At 45.1% G+C, this 21,773-nt stretch overlaps 2 protein-coding genes across 5 annotated transcripts in view; one reads left to right on the top strand and one right to left on the bottom strand.

The window, feature by feature from the left end:
* LOC135378940 (caspase-7-like) overlaps nt 1-21,773 on the top strand; it is a 314,482-nt gene that overhangs the window by 116,270 nt on the left and 176,439 nt on the right. The gene's annotated exons all lie outside the window — the stretch shown is intronic.
* On the bottom strand, nt 5,335-9,665 carry LOC135375206 (uncharacterized). 2 transcript variants are annotated; one of them, XM_064607934.1, is made up of 7 exons: nt 9,430-9,665; nt 8,644-8,802; nt 8,455-8,545; nt 6,997-7,125; nt 6,739-6,916; nt 6,461-6,534; nt 5,335-5,861 (listed from the first exon to the last, which is right to left on the bottom strand). In XM_064607934.1, exons 2-7 carry the CDS (start codon nt 8,694-8,696, stop codon nt 5,724-5,726), a joined length of 663 nt encoding a protein of 220 aa, XP_064464004.1. In that variant the 5' UTR covers nt 8,697-8,802; nt 9,430-9,665; the 3' UTR covers nt 5,335-5,723. The 2 variants fall into 2 exon arrangements, with proteins under 2 accessions (XP_064464004.1, XP_064463996.1); XM_064607926.1 differs by lacking the exons at nt 8,455-8,545; nt 8,644-8,802; nt 9,430-9,665 and adding an exon at nt 7,847-8,091.

The following is a 21,773-nucleotide window of genomic DNA, read 5'->3' as shown; positions in this document are numbered from 1 at the left end:
CAGTCAGAAAACTAGCAAGCTCAGAACTGGCAGAAATGTTGTTTAATGTTGCTCTGCTTATGTGTTTTCTGTTCACGATCATGATCGATAAAGCCATGAATTTCATAAGCTAGTTTTCCCTCTGTTTATACTATCTTTGAGTGAGCAGATGCACCACTATAGTTAAAGCTTATTACCGGCCTCGGTGGCTTAGTCGGTAGCGTGTTCGCCTTCCCCGGCCGAACCCGGCCGAGGACGCCAGCAACTTGATGGCAGGGTACAAGTTGCTTAGACACGCCGTCTTCCGCGAGGAACGTTAAATACGGGGTGCCGTGTGATGAGCTTTCATCGCACGTTAAAGAACCCCCAGGTGGGCAAAAGCAATCCACAGACCGACCGCTGTGGCGTTGCTCATGATCTCGGTTGTCTCACAATGTAAAACCCCCATTATTAACCAATTACAATATAAGTTCATGCTTACGCAACACGTGTTAGGTGACTATAGATAGGCAACTTCATATGGAACATATGAGTGATACACAATTACTGCATACGTGCCGTTCGCCTAGGCCGCAATCCAGTGCAGTTGGTGCTACTTGTGACACTGTGGTCAGTGGTTTCTGGTTCATGGTCTGAAGATGATGTGCGAACTCTGGAATTGTTGGCCAACAGAAAGTACCAAGAAATGGGTGCATCGACTTTGTTACACCTATTTACTACTGCTTTTCGGGAGCAGCACTTACTGGAACTTTTGGACCAGCATTAGTCCATGGATTGGAGATCACTAAAGAGTGGATAAATATATACTAAGTATTCTGAGTATATGCACAATTTCTGTAGGATCTCCCACATGAAAACACTACCAAAGTCGTGTCCTGCAAGTTTCAAGCATATTGAAAGGGATATCAACACACAAAGTAACAATTCCTCGCTTCTCAGGCACTCAGGAATTAAGAGGCAAGCCTATGTAACAAGTACAATAGCTGCATTACGTATATAGTTATTATGTCAGGCATAGAAATGGCTCCGGGCACTGAGAACCTGCACACTCAGCTAAAATAAACAAGTCATTGAAAAGTATTCTCCAGCATTTTTGAGTGTCAAAACTGCACCGCCTTTTTTGTGATCATTATGATGCACTGGTCTATACTCCTTGCAGAACGCGGACAAGAGCATTTCACATGAAAAATCTATCATAAATTCCAACGTTTTGGGACATCTCGCTTGTGCCGTCCTGTGTGACCGACTGTAAATATGCCAGAATATGCACTAGTGTTCAGTATAGAGGGTATCTCACGTAAAGTGTCAATAAATGTTATTTGAAGAGAGGAATAAAAGAAAAACGACCCCTACTTTTCTGCTCCTTGAGTTGCAAACAGGTGCTACATTAAAAGTATCACCTGTTTGTAACTCAACTAGCGTAAAAGTAACCGGTCGTTTTTTTCTTCTTTTATTTCTCTCTTTCAATAAAATTTATTGACGCGTTACATGAGACACCCTGTATGCGTATGCAATATAAAATCATCGTAACCTGCCCGTAACAAAGACCAAAATACGTTTCCCATTGCCCAGATGCAGGACCATATCGAGGGAAAAAAAACACTTGCATGAAAATCTGCGTTCTAGAAATCACAGACAAGTGCATCAGAAGCAGTATGTGTCCCACGAGAATGGTGGAACCACTGACTGACAGATAAAGAAAAGAGAAGCTGTCGTCCTATTGTTTTGCACGTTCCTGCCACTGTGAGCTGGCGCTGTTCTTCACTAACACATGCAGGCTGTGTTGCAGTCATCACTGGTTCCGAAACAACATTTGTTTTGTTAAAACATGCCGTGCGTAGGATCCTTGCACTTGTTCTGAACTTGTTCGAGATTGTTGCCCAAGCCTGATGTATTGTCATCAAACCTCAGCGTGACATACTCCTCAGAAGGACTTTCGTCAAAATACGAAGGGCGTTCGAGTCAAACGGGTACTTTTCATTTTTCGCAAAAGTGAAATGAACTTACAGGCGAGAAATTAGTTTTATTTTTCAACATAATCTCCAGCTGCACTAATGAACTTGTCCCAGCGTTTCACGAGGGCTTGGATGCCAGCAGCGTAGAAATCGTTACCGGCGCGTAGCAGCCATGATCGGACCGCATTCTTGACCTCGTCGTCGCAGATGAAGTGGCGGCCCCCAAGGAACCTTCAGTGGCCCGAAGGGATGGAAATCGATGGGGGCGAGGTCTGGACTGTAAGGGGATGTGGCAGCAACTCCCAGCGTGTCGCGAGATGCGCTCTATGCGGGCGTGCATTGTCCTCTAGGAGGAAGACTCCTTTGGTGAGGAGGCCCGGCTTGCCGAAACTGGAGGTGTTGATGAATGATAGTGTTCAACGTTCCCACAGAAAGGTCCGTCTTTCGAGCCAGTTCGAGACATGTTATCCGTCGGTCCTTGAGGATCAGGCGCTCCACAAGTTGAATGTTCTCAGGAACTGTGACACTGGGCTCTGAGCCGCCCTGGCCGGGATCGTCCTCCACTGTAGTACGGCCGTCTCGGAACCGTTTGCACCACTCAAACGCTTTGCTGCGGCTAAGTATATCGTGGCCATCCTGAGCATGAAGTCTTCTGTGAATTTCAGGTGACTTTACGCCTTTATTCACGAGAAACTTTATGACAATTCGCTGTTCGATATGCGCGCTCACCTCGTTGTAGGCCATCTTGTCCAGCACGTCTCTTCTGCTTTGCACAAACTTTGGACCACCACGTGGTGAACGTGGAGGCCTGTCGCGTGTGAAAATCACGAAAATGAAGTAGCGCGAGCCATTTGTACACCCAGGAGACAGAAAGCCCCGGTTTCACTTGAACACCCCTCGTATAACGTAGCTCGTAGTCGCATTTTTCTTCCTATTAGTTCTTTTGACTGCGTCCACTTCCGTGAAGCACTTCTGCAGCGTATCATCCTCTCTCTGATCTCGTGCAAATTCGTCAGTATTTACCGCATTAGCAAGCTCGGGGACCTTCAGCTTTCGTAACGGTGCCTCTTTTCTTCCCGTTTTCTTGCTCCCTGCCTTGTAACTACAGCGTTAACTTCATCGCCGTTGGCGCCGTCTTTGTCGCCTGACCCCTCTTCTGGGACGGAGCTCTCTTGTACTTCCCCCTTTTCTTGAGGGATTCGCTGACCAAATCTCTTTGCACAATTACTGTGTTGCATCCGGTGTCACGGAGTACTTCAACTACCTTGTCACCGAGTCTTCCTTCAGTAACTGGCAGCTTCTGTTCGTCGTACAGCTCGTGTGGTTTAGTAACGGCCGCGTGAACTACAGGAATTTTCTCACCACTCTGGAGTTCTACAAATCCCCCTTGCACGCAGAGTGACACTGCTTCCTTAGAATGGTCTTTTCCGGACGGCTTCGCGTGCTCGCCGTCATGCGTCCTGCAATGAAGAGTGGCCCATTCGGCCGTATCTCTTACATCTCAGTAACGGTGGCCTGGTAGCCGAACTTCTAAATTTTATGGACGGTGTCCTATTCTATTACACAAATAACAACGCGGTCGATCTCTTACAGGAGCGTCGGGTCGCTTCCCAAACTGATCGTTCCTCTGTGCGCCGCTTCCTGGGCTATCTTCTTCGACGCCTCTTATTTTGTTTTCGAAAATTTTCAGGCTGTGTGCCTCCACATATTGTTCGGCTTTTCTTGCGACCTCTTCCAACCGCTCCTCCTTACGCCCTCTCATGCAGAGAGTCAGCTTCGCTTCGCTATGTGCGAATCATTGATCCTTCAAAAGCAGTGCCTTAGTCTTTTTTGGTATGCGACAGTTCTATCCACCTTTCCCAATAGTTATCTAACCGTGCCACGTAGTGGGATACTGCTTCGCCGTCCTTCGGCGTTGGGGATCGGAACCGTTCGCGAAACCCATCCTCGGTCAATAGGAAGCGTAACATTAATATAATAATAATTGGGTGTTTACGTCGCGAGACAACTGAGATCATGAGCGACGCCACAGCGGTCGGTCTGTGGATTGCTTTTGCCCACCTGAGGGTTCTTTAACGTGCAATGAAAGCTCATTACACGGCACCCCGTATTTAACGTCCCTCGCGGAAGACGGCGTGTCTAAGCAACTTGTACCCTGCCACCGGAAGCGTAACAGTAATGCATTTGCACACTGCCCTTTTGGCCACTGTTGACCCTCGGCGACCTTTTCAAATCTCACAAGGTATGCATCCAAGTCATTCTAGCTGCGCTACCTGTGGCGCAGTAGCAGACGTTGAGCACCTCCTACTAACCTGCTCGGAGTACTCTGCAGCCCGCGCTGTCCTCGCCAATCGCCTCCAACGCCGGGGACACGGCTCGCTCTCACTGGCCGTGCTTCTCGGCCCCGTCGCACGCCAACAGCAGGGAGCCGTTACAAGGGCTCTCCTGCAATACCTACAGGACACCCAACTGAGTGTTACGTTGTGAACTGAGAACCGCGGCCCTGGGCACTCGCCCCCACTGCAAAGAAACCGGCCGGTATTTTTTTTTTTTTTTGCTCCACCAGGGCGTAGCAACCCGACATAGGTCTGGCTAACCTCTCCTTGCGTGGACGCCACCTCCTGTTTATTAAACTTATATATACCCCCCCCCCTCATTCTTTCTATCATCAAAAGGGGGCATTGACTTGTGAAGACTGACTCCTTGAAATCTGGCAGAGTGTCCGGATAACCCGTTTTCAGTTTCTCCGCGGGAGACATGTTGGGCTCTTAGTTTTAGTAGTTCCCTCTCTTGTTTCAGTTCCTTGTTAGAATTCGTCCCTTGAAGCTTCGAGTTCTACACTCTAAAAAAAAGGAGTCAAACAGACTCCTATCTGAGAGTAAAACACCTTAACTCCTGAGTGCCATATTTTAGGCTTCTGAAGAGTAACTTTTACTCCAAGGGACATGGGGTAACATTTACTCCTACAGGACGGAGTTAAAGTTACTCTCACGCGACTCCTTACTTACACCAGCACAAGGGGAGTTAAAGCAAGCACATAGGGTGTAAGAGTAACTCCGTGTATGGGGTGAAAGATACTCTATTTAAGAGTTGTTGTTACCCCCTAAAGGGTGTGAGTTTACCTCCGTCCCCAGAGTAAAACATGCGGCTGTCCTGTAGTCAGGTTGAAATTACGGAAAGGTAGGAAACACAGCAACGAGTGTGACATCAATGTAGACAAGAATGTATTTCCTATTTGCAGGACATATGAAGAGAAACACGTAAAAAGGTGAAGATCCCAAAGTAATACATCATAGTAGGTACATGACAAGTTAAAAACATAATGCAATACATTATACTAGGTACATGAAAAGTTAAAATTATAATGCAGTACATCACAGTAGGTACAGGACAAGTTAAAATTATAATACAACACACCATACTAGGTACATGACAAGTTAAAGGTATAATGCAAAATTAAGAGAAAAATGTGCTCTGCTTGCACATCTGCATCCTGTCATTGCACTTCAGTAAGTTGAAAAACCACTTTCGTGTACAAGGATAAAAAAGAAAAAAGAAACAAACGTTTGTAAAAAAAGCTGAATAGAGCACACTTGGACACAAGTACGGTTGGTACCTGCCATTCTGTTTACAGCTATGGCCCTAAGCTCATTTATCAGGCTGTGGGGTGAGGTCAGAGACAACCCTTGAAACAAGGATGCCATTCTTTTTATGTTGGCTCAGGCCAAAAAAGTGCTCCAATATCGTCCATGTTCGTTTCAATGATGGCGCATATTCAAGGTTAAAAACTCAGTACAGCTCAAATGCTGTAGCTATTGCAGCCAAGGTGTCGTCGACTTCATACCTGCTACCTTCTACAGCGACACTGCATGACTCGAACTTGAAAGGGTCGTGGCTGATAATCGTCGGGTAAACAGCATTCTCCTCCTAAAAGAAATTAGAGAAACAACTGAGTCGGCAGTACACCATAGCGTTCCACTACTTAGAGTGCAGGCAGCAATAGTAGGCTTGCGCATTTTTTACAAAGTACCAGAAACATATGCAAAATGTGCCACACGAAGATACGATGACACAGCCATGTAATGCATTGCTGCAGTATAAATCGACATGTACAGTCCTCCGCACGCTAAACTGTAACGCGAGGTCGCGTTGCCAAGCAAAATCAAAGCCACCCTGGTGTCCATTGGGGATTTTTAATTGAACACAACCTTTGGGCTTTACTCTAGTTGACGTTCTGTTCAACTGCTATTCCCCAATTGACACCAGGGTGGATGTGATTTTGCTTGTTGACACGACTTTGCGTTACGGTTGAGTGTAGGGGCAATTAAATGGCACCCGCAGCATGTAGCAGTGAACTAAACCTGAGAAGCATGAAGTGCTACGCTGCTACCTGTGATAATACATTTGAACAGGAATAATAATTGAGGCTCTATGTCACAACACTTCACAAATTCATGTTCCCAACAAAACACACAACTGTATAAAGGTGCGTGTGCAAACCTAAATATGAAAAATTGAATACTTACAGAAGTGAACATTGCAGCTGCGCTTTCCTTCAAGATATGAGAAAGTGCATAGATAGCACCAACTGAGTAGCAATCTGGAATTGGTAACAAGCGGATGAAATAGGAGCGCAGCACATGTTACTGGAGACAGATCGTCACAGAAAACACACATCAAACATTTTCACTGTTGGACTGAAGAAATAACACATTGTGTAAGTGGCAGTTATACGTGAGGCAGACCTGTAGGCAAGTGAACAAATGATGTGAGCAAAATAGAACTCTTCATACGGGGTACCTACATTTTTGCTCACTCTGGCAGGAAACCTCCTTAAGTTTCTCATTTACAAGCGAAACCACACTGGCCCCACTTTTCCTCTTCCTGGCAAGCTGTATTATGCTCTCTGCCTTGGTGTTGAGCAGCCAAAGCAGTTCTTTCACAGCATTTTTCCCACTGTGCTGTGAAAACTCCTCATGGATCTGAAACCATCGTGTAAAACTTACTACGAGGGAAATACAGATGAAGACATATCAGCATAGTGCCGCAGAAAAGTACAAACCCCACTGGTAGTTGCGAGTGAATGGTATCTCCTCAAAACCTCCAGTACAGTTGGCTTTTCATTTCGTAGCCATGCCAACCTTTCATGAAAAGTTTCATTTGGAGGGCTTGCTGTCAAAGCTGGACCATTCTGAAATTTTATTAAAATATGATAATATTACAAGACACCGAGGCTATAACATGTCAATATAAATTGCAGACAATTTAAAGGTTGCAAGCAACTTTTCAGTACTTAAAGGCGAATGACTGCAACAAATGTAACCATGAACTAGCGCGCAAAACTAACTTGTAAGTGGGAACAATAAAAGAATGACTTCCACCGCTGTTTTTTGCTGCCGAACTGTTGTCTCACATAGTCACCATTCTCAGAATAAAATAATAGGAGCAAAATCCCACAATTTTGCAAACTGCAAATACTGATCAAGTAGCCCACGAAGGCAGCAGCAGGCAAGCAAGCTGGTGTATACGTGAGGAAGCACTATGATTCTGAGGAGTCAGGACGAAGGCAGGGATGAAGCTGAACCAGAACAAACAACGTTCTTGCCCCCTTCACTAAGTGCTGCTTGCGGCAGGCTTTTCTAAAGTCGACAACACAAAGTTTGTGCATTCTCAACTCCCTAGCTGCTAGCTGTTACAAGATCGTACCTTGGTTAATACAACCGTGTTTCATCTGGCCAACTTTCAAACGCAATATGAAGTGATTTTCTGACGGAACAAAACTGATACAGGCTGTTGGACGGATTGACGATTTTAGACAAGCGTGCTGCACGCAGTGCATGCATTTCAGGAGCAGGAAAAATTTCAGGCAGCATTGAATATGCATGCAAAGGAGTACAGGAACTTCAGCGTACCATGGCGCGAAAGCATACTCGTTTCGGTTCGTTACTGTGGGGAGGCACCTTCCTTTTCTGCAGGTTGAACCTCTGCCGCTGCTCCTCCACTTCAGGTATATGAGACAACTTCTTTCTTTGGTTTTTAGTTCGGAACTTTAACGCTCGCTGCCATGAGTCCTGCATTTATTTTTATTCAATAGCATTGATATCACTTTTTGTTTCACTTAATTTGCTTTTATTACCGCATACAACTTCATTTTTACATTGGGAAGTAATGAGGGACAGCAAGGAAGATATATTTCTCCGATTTATTTTTAACATTACTTCGCAATTGTACGGCATGTGACACACTTGTCTGAAATTAAACCCTCATGGTTTTTGATCTGTGAAATCATCAGATGCAGAAATATTGCTTGCCCTGAATAGTAAAATGGTGCAGCTTACGGTCCAGCATACACCAAAATATCAGTACAGCACTTTGAACAGCCACAAAACCTTCATAGGCTACAGAACCATCAACTGACGATTTCAGACAAGTATGTCTCATGCAGTACCTTATTACTTAGTATGATTTTATGTGGACCTGCAGTGCAGACAGATAACAATATGACAGTTGCAGAACATACAAATCCTGTTCCTGATGCATCCCTCAGAGCTGGGTACATGTAGACCAACTGACTCGCAGCTTCGTAGTACAAGTTCTTTCTACCTGGGTGTCTGCATTGCAGCAAATTCACAAATAGGCTGTTGCAACACGTTACAACATGCAAACATATGGGCTACATTGGTAATAGTCCACCTGATTTTGAACTTACAGGTCATAGCGCAAAATGTCAGCATGGAGCCATTTCACTATGCGGTTGCGCATTTCTGAAGTGATGCTGTCTCCAAGGCGTAGAGATTTGACGCATTGAATGTCCTATGTCGGTTCAGGCAGCTTATACAGCTTTTTGACTTCCCTCAGAGCTGGCTCCCTTCACAGCAAAGCAAAATATGAGAGACAAAACAGTTTCACCATAAAAATCGCCAACATCACAGAATTTGCAACGGTAGCTAGGCTAGATCGCATGCGTATCCTCTTGCACTATTACAAGTGGCGAGCTGGTTTTTCTTTCAACCATTGTCAGTGTCGTAGTATCCTACATGCTCACGGGACAACATGAAGTGCTTCGTCGGCATATTCTGTTTCTTGTTGCACGCGTGCCTTGACAACGATATTAATCTTGTCTAAATTCTCTACTCGGTCAAGGTATTACATGTCGACGAACTCAGAAAATTTCTTGCTGTATAGCTGTAAGAAGCACAACTGGTTCATGTTATGTGTATCTATTCTATCCTATCACAAGCATCCGCAACAGGCAAACGTCTGCCACAACTCATATACTTGCTTGCAAAGCTTAAATCATGAGTTAGCTTCACGAGAAATCACTAGGAAGGGCGACACAACGCACGGTAACACTGCTAAAACTAAACGCTTGCATTGCCTACTGCAATGAGGAGAATCCACGTCGTTTGTTGTCTAAATTAACACTTTTTTACATTTTTCGCTCTAAAGCGTCATGCAGCAAAGTAATCAGTGGGTCTAATTGGCGTATACATACCTGAATGACTAACGATGAGCCTTGCGGAACACATCTTCCTAGCTCAGACGTCAGAAAGGCGCTTCTAACATCGTTCTTATTCCTGTTCCCACCAATGTGCATCACTTTCTTGTGGTCGTTCCAAATGATAAGACACTCAACAGTCTCCATGTGGAAAAACGTTACAGATTATGGTGGATTAAACAGATTGCGACAACCGCATCAAAAAACAAACGACGAACTACGGCGAGCATGAAAACAAAGCTAATGTCGGCTTGGCTTGAACTTTTGACTCTTGGCCTGACTAGACGGATCGGCTTGGATTGATTGGCTTCACCCGCATTACCGTATATCGGCTAACTCTGCGCTTAATCTACTTTTCGCTTTCGACTTATTTATTATTCCGGCTATTGAATACTTCTTTGTTTTTAAATTACATAATTGAACCTCTGTATGCAGTAAGGGGATAAGTAAAAAAATCCCAAACCGAGAAAGGGGGCATGATTTGATTGTCCGTCCCATTGACACACATGCATTTCCCGTTTCTTACCCTCCTGTAGCGGGCCAATAAATTGCAATACGGTCCTAAATTTTCGTTGGAAGGTACATACTGGTACGTAGATGTCATTGCAGCAAAAACAGTAAAAAGGGGATAAGTCGACTTATCCCCTTATTGCATACAGAGGTTCAATTATGACGGCGATGTGTCACCAAATTTGTGACTCTGACATTTTCGTACAGCTAGTCGTAGCGCCATGCCCATCGCATGAAGAAGTGGTGTAAATCAGTTATCGCATGAGTTAGTGCTGGCGCGTCCGTTCTGGGTTCACATTTCGACCTGACTGCCCAGACTTTGTCCTCCCTAAGGTTTTATACTCTCGGTTGTTTTTTTTCTTCATATTTACTGTACCTTTCTTTGGGGTTCCTCGCTTCCCTTTTAAGATTCCGACACGCATGTTCAATTTACGTTCCTCCTAACTTCACGACAAACACGTGATGGCAAATGATGGCAACGACAAACAAGTGTTCCGAAGATGTAGGAACGATAAGGACGGTCCTCCCAATCAACCTGTCGGTACCCTTTTTACTTGTGTCCCTCTCTTAAGTGGACGTAATGGGAGACATATGTCCCGACAGCCGTCCACTACCGCACTTGTTGCTGCGGAGGGGCCACTTTACATAACATGCATCTTTGGGCCTGTGGGTTTTTGGCCACATATGTTTTCCTTTGCCGCAAAGAGCTGGACGGAAGCACTCCCACCATTTCAACCCTGCACCTTTATGGTGGAACAATGCGGCCTCGGAGAACGCAGCTAAACGAATCCGCATGCTACCCTCGGGCATGGAGGGGCGCCCTCGACGTTCGTGGGATAAGTGGGAGAGAAACATGACGGATTTTGTCACATCCACTTTACTGAACTTTAGCACCCCTAAGGGTGCCATAGAAATGTGGGAGGAGAGGGGGTTCTAAAAAGGAACAGAAGTAGTGTGAATTTACCGTTAAAAAGAAATGAAAAATTTCACACACACAACTACATGACATCTGAACCTATGGTGAAGCTAGCTCTTGCACAGACACGTTTTTTGTTCGGATGGCATGGTATGCCATAAGCCTAATCTAATGCCAGCCACATATTTGTATAGCAATAAATTGCCTTCATATATGGCGTTCAAGAACTACTAAATTCAAACAAAATAAACAACCAGATGTGACACATACACAATCATACGTCAGAGGCATTTGGTGCCAGTCGTACAGTGAAAGCAGTGTCCACGAGATCCCACATATTCTCCAGGTGATGGTGTGAAGGAAGGAAGCTTTCCAGCAATAAATATATGTCATGGTGTCTCGTATTGCAACAGCATCCAGGCATTTTTTCCAATGACAGATCCATAGAATCATTTTTCATGATGCTGATGACACCTTCGTAGTTACATCTGAATTTTGTCACCGTAGTATGCCCATATACTGTTCATTCTCCACTCACTGCTGTGCATTTAGGAGTGGTGTTACTGCGACCGCTACTTTTCTGCTTCTTGAGTTGCAAACAGGTGCTACATTAAAAGTATCACCTGTTTGTAACTCAACTAGCGTAAAAGTAACCGGTCGTTTTTTTCTCCTTTTATTTCTCTCTCTCCATAAAATTTATTGACACGTTACATGAGACACCCTGTATGCGTATGCAATATAAAATCATCGTAACCTGCCCGTAACAAAGACCAAAATACGTTCCCCATTGCCCAGATGCAGGACCATATCGAGGAAAAGAAAACACTTGCATGAAAATCTGCGTTCCAGAAATCACAGACAAGTGCATCAGAAGCAGTATGTGTCCCACGAGAATGGTGGAACCACTGACTGACAGATAAAGAAAAGAGAAGCTGTTGTCCTATTGTTTTGCACGTTCCTGCCACTGTGAGCTGGCGCTGTTGTTCACTAACACATGCAGGCTGTGTGGCAGTCATCACTGGTTCCGAAACAACATTTGTTTTGTTAAAACATGCCGTGCGTAGGATCCTTGCACTTGTTCTGAAATTGTTCGAGATTTTTGCCCAAGCCTGATGTATTGTCATCAAACCTGAGCGTGACATACTCCTCAGAAGGACCTTCGTCAAAATACGAGGGGCGTTCGAGTCAAACCGGGACTTTTCATTTTTCGCAAAAGTGAAATCAACTTACAGGCGAGAAATTAGTTTTATTTTTCAACATAATCTCCAGCTGCACTAATGAACTTGTCCCAGCGTTTCACGAGGGCTTGGATGCTAGCAGCGTAGAAATCCTTACCGGCGCGTAGCAGCCATGATCGGACCGCATTCTTGACCTCGTCGTCGCAGCTGAAGTGGCGGCCCTCAAGGAACGCCTTCAGTGACCCGAACAGTTGGAAATCGCTGGGGGCGAGGTCTGGACTGTAAGGCAGATGTGGCCGCAACTCCGAGCCAAGTTCCTGTAAGGTGCGTGTCGTGAGATGCGCGGTATGCGGGCGTGTGTTGTCCTGTAGGAGGAGGACTCCTTTGGTGATGAGGCCCTTTTGCTTCAGCGCCTTATGAACCCGTGAGAACCTGGCAGTAATATGCACTATAGATGGTGGTACCACTGGGCAGAAAATCAACATGAACATGAGCCTTGTCCCAGAAACCCGTGGGAAAACGTTGGATGTTCTCAGGAACTCTGACCCTGGGCTCTGAGCCACCCCGGCCGGGATCGTGCTGCACTGATGTTCGGCCGTCTCGGAACCGTTTGCATTACTGAAACGCTTTGCTGCGGCTAAATGTACCGTGGCCATACTGAGCCTGAAGTCTTCTGTGAATTTCAGATGACTCTACGCCTTCATTCACGAGAAACTTCATGACAATTCGCTGTTCGATGTGCGCGCTCACCTCGTTGTCGGCCATCTTGTCCAGCAGGTTTCTTCTGTTTTGCACAAACTGTGGACCACTACGTGGTGAACGCGGAGGCCTGTCACGTGTGAAAATGACGAAAAAGAAGTAGCGTGAGCCATTTGTACACTCAGGACACAAAAAGTCCCGGTTTGACTTGAACATCCCTCGTAATAACATCCTCTCGTGAAAACGCTTCCAAGGGGATGAAACTCGCGAGTTCCTTTGCGGACTAAAGTGAGGCGCTGCGAGCCTTTCGCGTCATCAAACGTCATGAAACGTCAAAATTTTTACGTCGAAGCGCGAGTTCTCTACCGAGAGCATCCCATTGGCTCCTGCGGCCGCTCTCCTGGTATGCGAGCGCTCATTGGTCGGTTTGAAATTATAACCTTTTCGTGGTGCGGGAAAGCGGGCACCGCCGTGTCTGGGGTGCCGGAGCAATTCGCCGTAAAGTTTCGAAATATGGTGCAGCAGGGCCGCACGATAAGCATCTTTGCTGGTACCACTTTGGATGGCTTTTAGTGCCCGTCGATACCGACTCTACAAAACTCGAATCCTCTTGGATACTTCTGCAAGTAAATTCAGTGATAGATAAGTGGAAGGCGCAGGTCTGCTTCGCTTGCTTGGCGCGACAACGATTCAAGAAGGATCAATACTGTGTTTTTCCACTCGATGGCAGGTAAGTCAGTTCCTATTCCATTCTGCCGCTTTGCGTAGCATAGCATGCCACCGCACCTGTGGCATATACTCAGCATTTCGGCCGGTAGAATTTTTAGTTTTCACGTTTTCTGATCCCTGTTCTGGTCTTTCTTGCTCAGGTATCAACTAGGTACTGCTCAACTCATATCTGCTTCGGAAGAGCATCGGCATGGATGCAATAGAATGGATATGCCACCCTGAGTGGTTGGAACATCATCTTTTGGCTTAGCAGCTGCACAGGTTCCTTTGTGACGGGTCAGCCTTGACATGTGACACTACACAAGCAGCAAAGGGATATGGACATGTTTCCTGTCATGCTGGATTTGTGATTGTGTGTGCCTGTGCAGTGAATTTACTGATCTACTGTGAAGTCTTCCACTTGAGACATCAGCTAACAGTGAATGTGAAGTTGCTTCGGTATATTACTCGAACTTCAGAAACAATGTTCATGTCAAGTTCGTGTTTGGCGCAGATACAGAAGACAGCATATGTGTGATTTGGAAATACCAATCCCGAAAAATAAAGCACCTTGTGCAACAGAAAGAGCGAACGCTTCCGCGTTTTATTTATTTCACTGGATGCGAACGAAAATCCAGAACAGCCAAAGCGGGGAGAGAACAGAGGGGAAAGGGAAAGACAACCCCTCGGCAGCGTCGCTTTACGTCACGCGTCACCCATGGAAACAAAATAAAACAAAGCAAAAAACTACTCTACCGAGGCCCAACGATTGGCCCGACGTCTGAGGTCACGTGAGTTTTTCCCGACAATAGAAATATACTACACGTTCATTCCCCTGACGCTTCTTCGATGCACTTACTTGACGGTGTCTTTCTGCAAACATTTTAAATGCTGACATGCACATCTGCCCTTTTCCTTTGCCTCATGTTACGTTCCCCACAGCGAATAACATTTTGTACAAACATAGACGGGCAGACCGTGCTTTCATTTTCTCTCAGAAAGAGAAGAATGGTGCTTCCACTAGAGTCGACCATAATGTCAATGCAACCGGAGCAAGTGATCCGACTTCTCACAGAGGCAACAAGGTGTCCAATAATATATTTTAGGATCTCATCACTGAGTTCAGTCATCCCCTCAACATTTGAATAATCATGGTCAAGGAAGTACGCAGCTGTGTCAAGTGCACTAGACTGTGGGACATCGTCATCGGGGTCTTCAGTTCGCTGATGTTCATTCTGCCTCTGCGTGCCTTAATGTCCCAGCATGAGAATGCCTTCTAAGCTGGGAGCGACATTCCGTGCTTTTGACCCTGCTCTTCAACATAGCGGAACTGAAGTGAGGACCTGTTACAAGTGGTGAAGCATATATCAAAAAACAAGTCACATGGTACAAGAGAAAAAGGTAAGGGTGAAGAGAACTACAAACGCAATACAAATATAAACGAAAATAAAAACAAAGCAAAACGCAATCAATAGGAGGTGGCGGGACAAGGTCAGACAGACATACAGACGAGTCGGAGTTATACGTGGAGGAAACCAATGAACATCACATGAATAGGCACAGCAGCCAGTTGGTACAAACAGCTTCAGAATGCGTACGGGGAACTAGGCCTTTTTGATCCTTCGCCCTTGAGCCCTAATTCCCCATACGCATTCTGAAGCTCTTTGTACCAACTGGTTGCTGTGCCTATTCATGTGATGTTCATTGGTTGTGATGTTCATTGGTTCATTGGCAGCCCCTACAGAATGACGGCAAAGTAGCTGTACATGCAAACAGTACTGTCTACTCACATCAGGGTAGGAGCAGCCGATAAAAATGTGGAAAGCAGCCAGACCTGGAGCCAGAAACAAATAGCCACTGCCAGCCCCAAAGACTTCCATTTATTCCATCGATAGCACGTCTCTTACGCCTCAAGCTCACTCCTTATCTCCCTGATAAAGTGAAGAAGGCAAAACAGACGTGACAGGGGAGAGGTGTATCAAACAGCAACGAAGCAGTTAAGAATCATTATTGGGAAAATCGTGAACTATGAACGGGAAACGAAAGTTGTGCGATGTACACCAATTATTATACATTAAATGTCCATTAAATATCAAATGCCCGTGTTGGGGGTCATTCCTGTTTTCCGTTCGCATTATCTTATAATAATATGTTTCCAGGGAGCACATGGTGGGCTACTAGACGTCTAATTGATGTCTAAAACAGGAGATAAGAAATGTCGATAGAATGTCTAGGCACTAGACCAAATGTCAAGTATCCGTCCACTAGAAGTCAAATAACACGGCTAACGTTACGCCACCTAGCCATCTAGCCCTAGACGTCCGATGTCTATGTACCTCGCCGAGATTTACACATTCTTTTGACCTGGATGACTGGAACAGGGTCCGACACTTAACCGTGTATTAGTCGTGAAGTCTATAGCTAGACCAATTTTATCCCTCTATTCAGGCGACAGGTCTAGGGTTATACATTTCCTGTACCTTACTTTAACCACCCTTAGACGTACTTTACACCATGACTAGTCCTGCTACCGTCCTGTCATGTATTCATGGCGAAATGTGATATAATTGATAGCAACATGGATCTCAGCATAAACATGTATTCACAGTAAACCACACACGAAGTCTATGGTACAAAACTCAGTCTAAAACTGGATTGACTTTGCTGCCAAGTAGGCGTCTGTGTTTTAACTGACGAGTGTTGACCTGGCAGCAGGGTGTTGATGGCCACCTCCTTACTTTCTCCCAATGAGTGATTGTTGGTGCTGCAGCACTGCCTCCAATGACTCACTGTGGCTAGAAAATAGAACGAAACATGTCAGAAAGCATTATGTAGCCTGCTAGTTATATCTAGTTCGTTTAGTGGCTGTGCACACTCTTTCGCGGGATGCTTGTCTGTCCACATAAGAGCAAAAACTGTATCAACACTGATCTGAGAGACACATAAAGAAAATAAGCTGCACGTACAAAAATCACAGGACTGTTACAGCTACACAACACGAATTGCTGCAACAGCTTAAAATCTGTTTGTGCGTGACTACGTGATGTGGACGCTGCCAGGATCGCAGGGAAACGAGGATGTAACAGCTGTCGCTGTGAAAGACACTTCGTGAAAGTACATCAATGTGACAAGCGCTTGCTCGTGATGCACGACCTTACCCGGTCGAGCAGGCGACTGCGAAGCACTCCATGCTTGGCGCAGCACTTCCATTACTGCATTACGCTAAAACAACAACTGTGCTGCTCTCATAACTTTGGTGCAAAAATTCTGTACAGGATAAAAATAAACACTGTGTATATTATAAAAGACAATACAAAGCAAGAGCTGTATCACCACGTCAAATATTATAAGGTTTATCCACATGACGTCATCCGCAGGAGACCGCCACTGTCGCTAGCAGGCAGATGTGCTGCCGTCGGCCACCTTATTGTAGGTCCCATCCAAGCCGTTGCCCATATTGTACTCAGCGTACATCGGGTGTGTGAAACTTGTTGCTCTGTGATTTGTAGAATATCCAAGCAATTTCCAAGTTTTCGGTGTTAATAGTGACCTAAAAAGCATAATGCAGCGAACAAATGCAAGGACGTAACGTTGAGGGACCTATAGTATGGCACTGAGGTGACTTCAGTGAATAAACCCTTTAGAAACTCAAATCTTGCACAGAATGACATTGTCACGCTGTTCTCCATACAATACCAAGGATGTTTCGAAACGACTAAGCACAGAAATACTAGTTTTGTACCGTTTGATGAATATTTTGTCTGCTGCCCATACATGTTGTTCGGTTCTTTAGCAAGCTTCTGGCAGTCCTTTCTTCTACATCGCACTTCCCTACTGACTTTCACAGCATCTGAAAAGAAGTTCGATTTCGTTAACCACACAACAACCATGTACGTACATGGAAAGCTGTTAGAGCCTTCCACCAACTGTATTTGCAATACTTTGTTTATAAAAATTTAAAGAGGCTCCCTCTAGAGTAAGATTGGGGGCACATCGAACATCAGGAACATTGGAGGATAACAGTCGCACGTCAGAGACAACTGCTTCCCCTTACCTCACAGGGAATTGTCAGCTTATGTGCAAATAGACGTTTTGTAGGGTAGGTTACCACTATTTTCATATCCACCGATGCCAGGTAGTACAAGCACCTATAAAAAAATGCAGTTGCTATGAAACCATGATATGCAAACAAATGTGCAAACAAAGGTACTTGCGCAAAATTTTCAGAGTGTGGTCTCACTACCAGCGAAAAATGAAACAACCGAAGTCGGGCTGACATGACAATGAACTAACCAGCATTTATGTTCCAGCGTGTCCGCCCTGCGAACCGTAACTGTCGACTTTCGTTTACTCAAGACTTCAACAGTAATCGAAAGCTCGTTAATCTCGATGGTTAATTAGTGATACCGTATTTGTTTTAGCACCAAGACGAACCAAGGCACTTACTGAAACATTGTACTGCCGAACATACAACATTAATCACTACTTTGAATGCAAGTGCAGAAACAGGCACACACTTTTAATGAAGAGTGAACTCACCCCTAAACTTGAAAGGCAGAGAACAAAGAAACGCTGTCCCCCACAGTGTACTCTGGGAGCTCTGCTGCGTTCAACAGTTTGGTCACTGGACAGCACGGCGTACGTTCTCGCTATGCTCAAAAATTGCAAGACAAAACGCGCAGGAGATTCGAACTTAGAAAGATTTTCGTATAACAACCACTGGAGTGCAGCCGCCAAGACCCAACTGCTACCCGTTGCGCGTCCGGAAAGTTTGAAGTTTCAACGGTTGAAACTGAACAGGTTCGAACTGGTTGGTAGACGGGCAGACGTCATTGACTTTGCTTTAGCTCGTGCTTGTTGAGTACTTATTTTTTGTAATATTCTTTAATTTCCGTGGCCGTTCATTATAATTGGGTGGCGGAGGTGAAATGTTAAATAACACATATGCCAATCCAGCGGAAGTGACACCAACACCATCATCATTATGCCATCGCCATCGTCGTTGCAGCGACGAGTGTAGTATTTTGGTGCTGTGTGTGTTGAAAATCGCTGTTCTTTTTGCAAACATTTTATCAGTGCCTTTGCTACTGAGCTGCAGGTGTGCCTAATATGTATCGTATTGCCTGTTCAGCGGTTTCAAAGAGATACCATGGGTAGTTTCAAGATTTTTTGAAGGGTCCTGAAATCCCTGAGTCACGTCAGATTCCATTTTACTGCTGCAGCTGTGTAGCTTGTGGGAAAATGTTATGTGCAGTAAACAAACATCTGCCATCTGCTGCCCACAGTACGTGCAAAGCGCTTCTGTGTTCATAGAGCAATGTTTTATAGTGCTGCGCTGAACGATCCGTCGGCGTCGCCGACTTTTTTATTGACATTTAAGTGGTTCCATAATTTAGTTGCTGATTTCTTTAGCTCTCGTGTAGCGTAGTATTCTGCAGGGGAGTTACTGACGTACAACATTTACATTTACCAGCAACAGTAACGCCATCAGGAACGCTAGTTCAAGAAACATTGCCCCGAACAAATGCGGGCTTTCGTTAAAGGGACTCTAACCAGAAGTTCGACAAATCTTTCGTTTGCATCTATTACGAAGGTATAATATGCCTCCAAGCCACACGCGAAATATTTTGGCTGTGCGCGGCGGCAAAGTTTGCCAAACGGCGAGCTGAAAACCGGCTTCGCTTTTCCTCCTCAACTCGCGCAATCGGGGCTGAAATCTAGCCTCTTTGTAGTGGACATCCTCCAATTTCCATGTGCGTGACAAAAGCACGACATCCACGTTTCATTGGGCGCCCGGACCGGAAGTTCTGTTGTTAGTGAGTTTGTGAGAGCGCCGGCATCCGTCCGGAAAGCGATCTTCAATATGGACGTCGAAGGAAGAAATGCGGAGACTTCGAGCCCCGAACTTCTTTCTGACATTTCTGCGATCGAGAAGAAAATTCTGCGTGCTGAACACCTCGGTAGGTTTTCGAAACGTCGCCGATGCCGCGAATGCGAGACGAAGTTAGAGCTCTACGAACATCGGTCACAGATGCAGCAAACAGCATGAGTCGCCTGTCTTCAGGTAAGCGATGAGCTTTTTAACGCACACTGTGATCGAACACGTAAACGTTCTCTGAAATTTCGTGTTCTGATATTTAATGCGCACTTGCTGTGTATGGTGCCGGTGTGGCTGGTGTGTCATAATGCCGAAGGAGATCGAATGCTTGTGCTGCCAGGAGCTCGAAAACACTGCCGAATGACTGCAGTATGACTGCATTACAACCCACGAAGATTTCCAACTTATATGCTTCAATATGACTGTCCTGAAGGTCGCATATTGAACTCCGTGGGCAGCGCGAACCTATGAGCGACTATATTCACAAGTAAGTCACATGTGTCCTTGTCGAACGATGATAAAATTTGGGCGCCCAAAACTGGTTTGGTCCTGCATTAAAGTCGTTAAAAACTCCAGTACAGGGCGCAGCACGTAAAAAGACTGTACAGTACACAACTCTGAACTGGAGAAAACCAATAGCTTGTAATTGTCAGTGTGCTGTGTCCTGAGTCACGTTTTTATGTATTGCCCTGTGCATAAGGCTTTAGCGTAGATTTTTAGCGAGATTGAGTGTTCTTGATTGTCGATTCAGTGAAAAGTAAAACAATGTTGGTTTCGAAAAGAACACAGCATGTGTAGTAATGCACAGGGTGTGGGCAGGTAAACTGCAGTTGCTCTCAGGTACATGTAGAAATGACACTGCACACACACTGTACTGTAACCGGTTACCTATTTGCCTAAACTATATTTTATGTACATCTGTGTAGACGATGCAGATACACTGTGTATCGCCAGTTTGCAAGGTGAGTATGGCACAAGCTTGGGAAAAACAAGAGCATGGTCATCCCAGCCTGTGCAATGAAGAGGGTCTGGCAAGCCTTTCCCACAGAAAATGCCACAGGCTTCAAGTACCCAAGATCCTAGCTGGACGTACCTCTTCGCACATCTCGTCTATCGCGTTTAAAATAATTCAACATCTGTATTTGGGATGATTTATAGCTCTCAGGATGATGCATGGTTCATGAGTTCAATATGTTGTGTTGAAACACAACACTAGTCCTTTTTAATGAGTCCTGCGGAACGATAGATGAGCACTCCTTTCGTGACATTGTGTACCATTGCTACAGTGAACAATTTCTTGAGCAAGACTGATGAACGAACGAAAAACAGAGTCTTCCAAATATGTATGTACCTTGTAACTTCCGTATTTGTTAAGTGACCCATGTTGATGTCCCCCCTCATGTAATGCCTGTGAGGGCCTTTGAGATATATTCATAAATAAATAAATATCAAAACCGGAAAAACGTCTAACACCTATCCTCTCTTTGTGTGAATGATACATAAACATTCTCAGAAGATCCATGATTTGAAAACCCGAGACGAGGTAGGGACGATAACAGACAAACACAAACACGGTGTTTGTGTTTGTCTGTTATCGTCCGTACCTCGTCTCGAGTTTTCAAGTCATGGATCGTCACCACCAGCTCACTTGCTACCTAACTTTCCTTTCGTTATCATTCTCAGAAGATTTGTACATAGTCACTTTGCCTCATTTTGCCTAAAGCCTAGTTCCACCTCTTACATCATCTCCACATCTTCAATCCCCAAAGCAGTACAAGGCTAAAGTAATCAGCTACTACATAAAAAGAAGGAGGGGGAGGAAAACAACAGCTGGCACATCTAAAATTCGAAGAAACCCTGGTGCTTTCACGGGGCTACTCACGGCTCAGTCCTGGATCAGATCCCGATGGAAAACAGCTTTTCTGAGCCTCAGTGATAGATTCCCTTGATTGCACTCACTGTGAGGCACAACTCATTTGCTTGGTGGCAAGTGGGCTTGCGTCTGATAGTACAGTTTGGAATAAAGGGAGCAAGGAACATCTCTCTACGGTCTTAAGAAGGATATCAACATTACCTGCCAAGGTACAGCATTTCATGTTGCTTTCAGTAAGTACAACAGTCCTCATAGCAGTTACCATTCGTGTTGGGAAAGCATGCTGAAGTTAGCTCAGGCAGTGCATCCAGAACTGTGAATCAGGTTCATAGAGAGCACCTGGTGAGAGGGACAGCAACAGTGTCCCGTAAAGACTCTCCAGGAATTTTTGTGCAGGTTTGGGGGTCACACCTTTTAATAGTGTTGATGGAAAGCAGGGTGTGTGAAACACTGACCTGTGGTAGAGGAATTCTTGTTATTTATAACCAGGTACCCATGTTCTAGTAATCTAGAAAAAGCCTTGGCTCTCTTGGAGGAAATTGCTAATGAATCTGAGTGTCTTTTTTGGAAACAGGTTGT

Source organism: Ornithodoros turicata, chromosome 1, assembly GCF_037126465.1.
Source record: "Ornithodoros turicata isolate Travis chromosome 1, ASM3712646v1, whole genome shotgun sequence".
In the NCBI taxonomy this organism is placed as follows: domain Eukaryota; kingdom Metazoa; phylum Arthropoda; class Arachnida; order Ixodida; family Argasidae; genus Ornithodoros; species Ornithodoros turicata.
The sequence above is the reverse complement of the archived record's forward strand: the minus strand, read 5'-3'. Positions and strand labels throughout refer to the sequence as shown.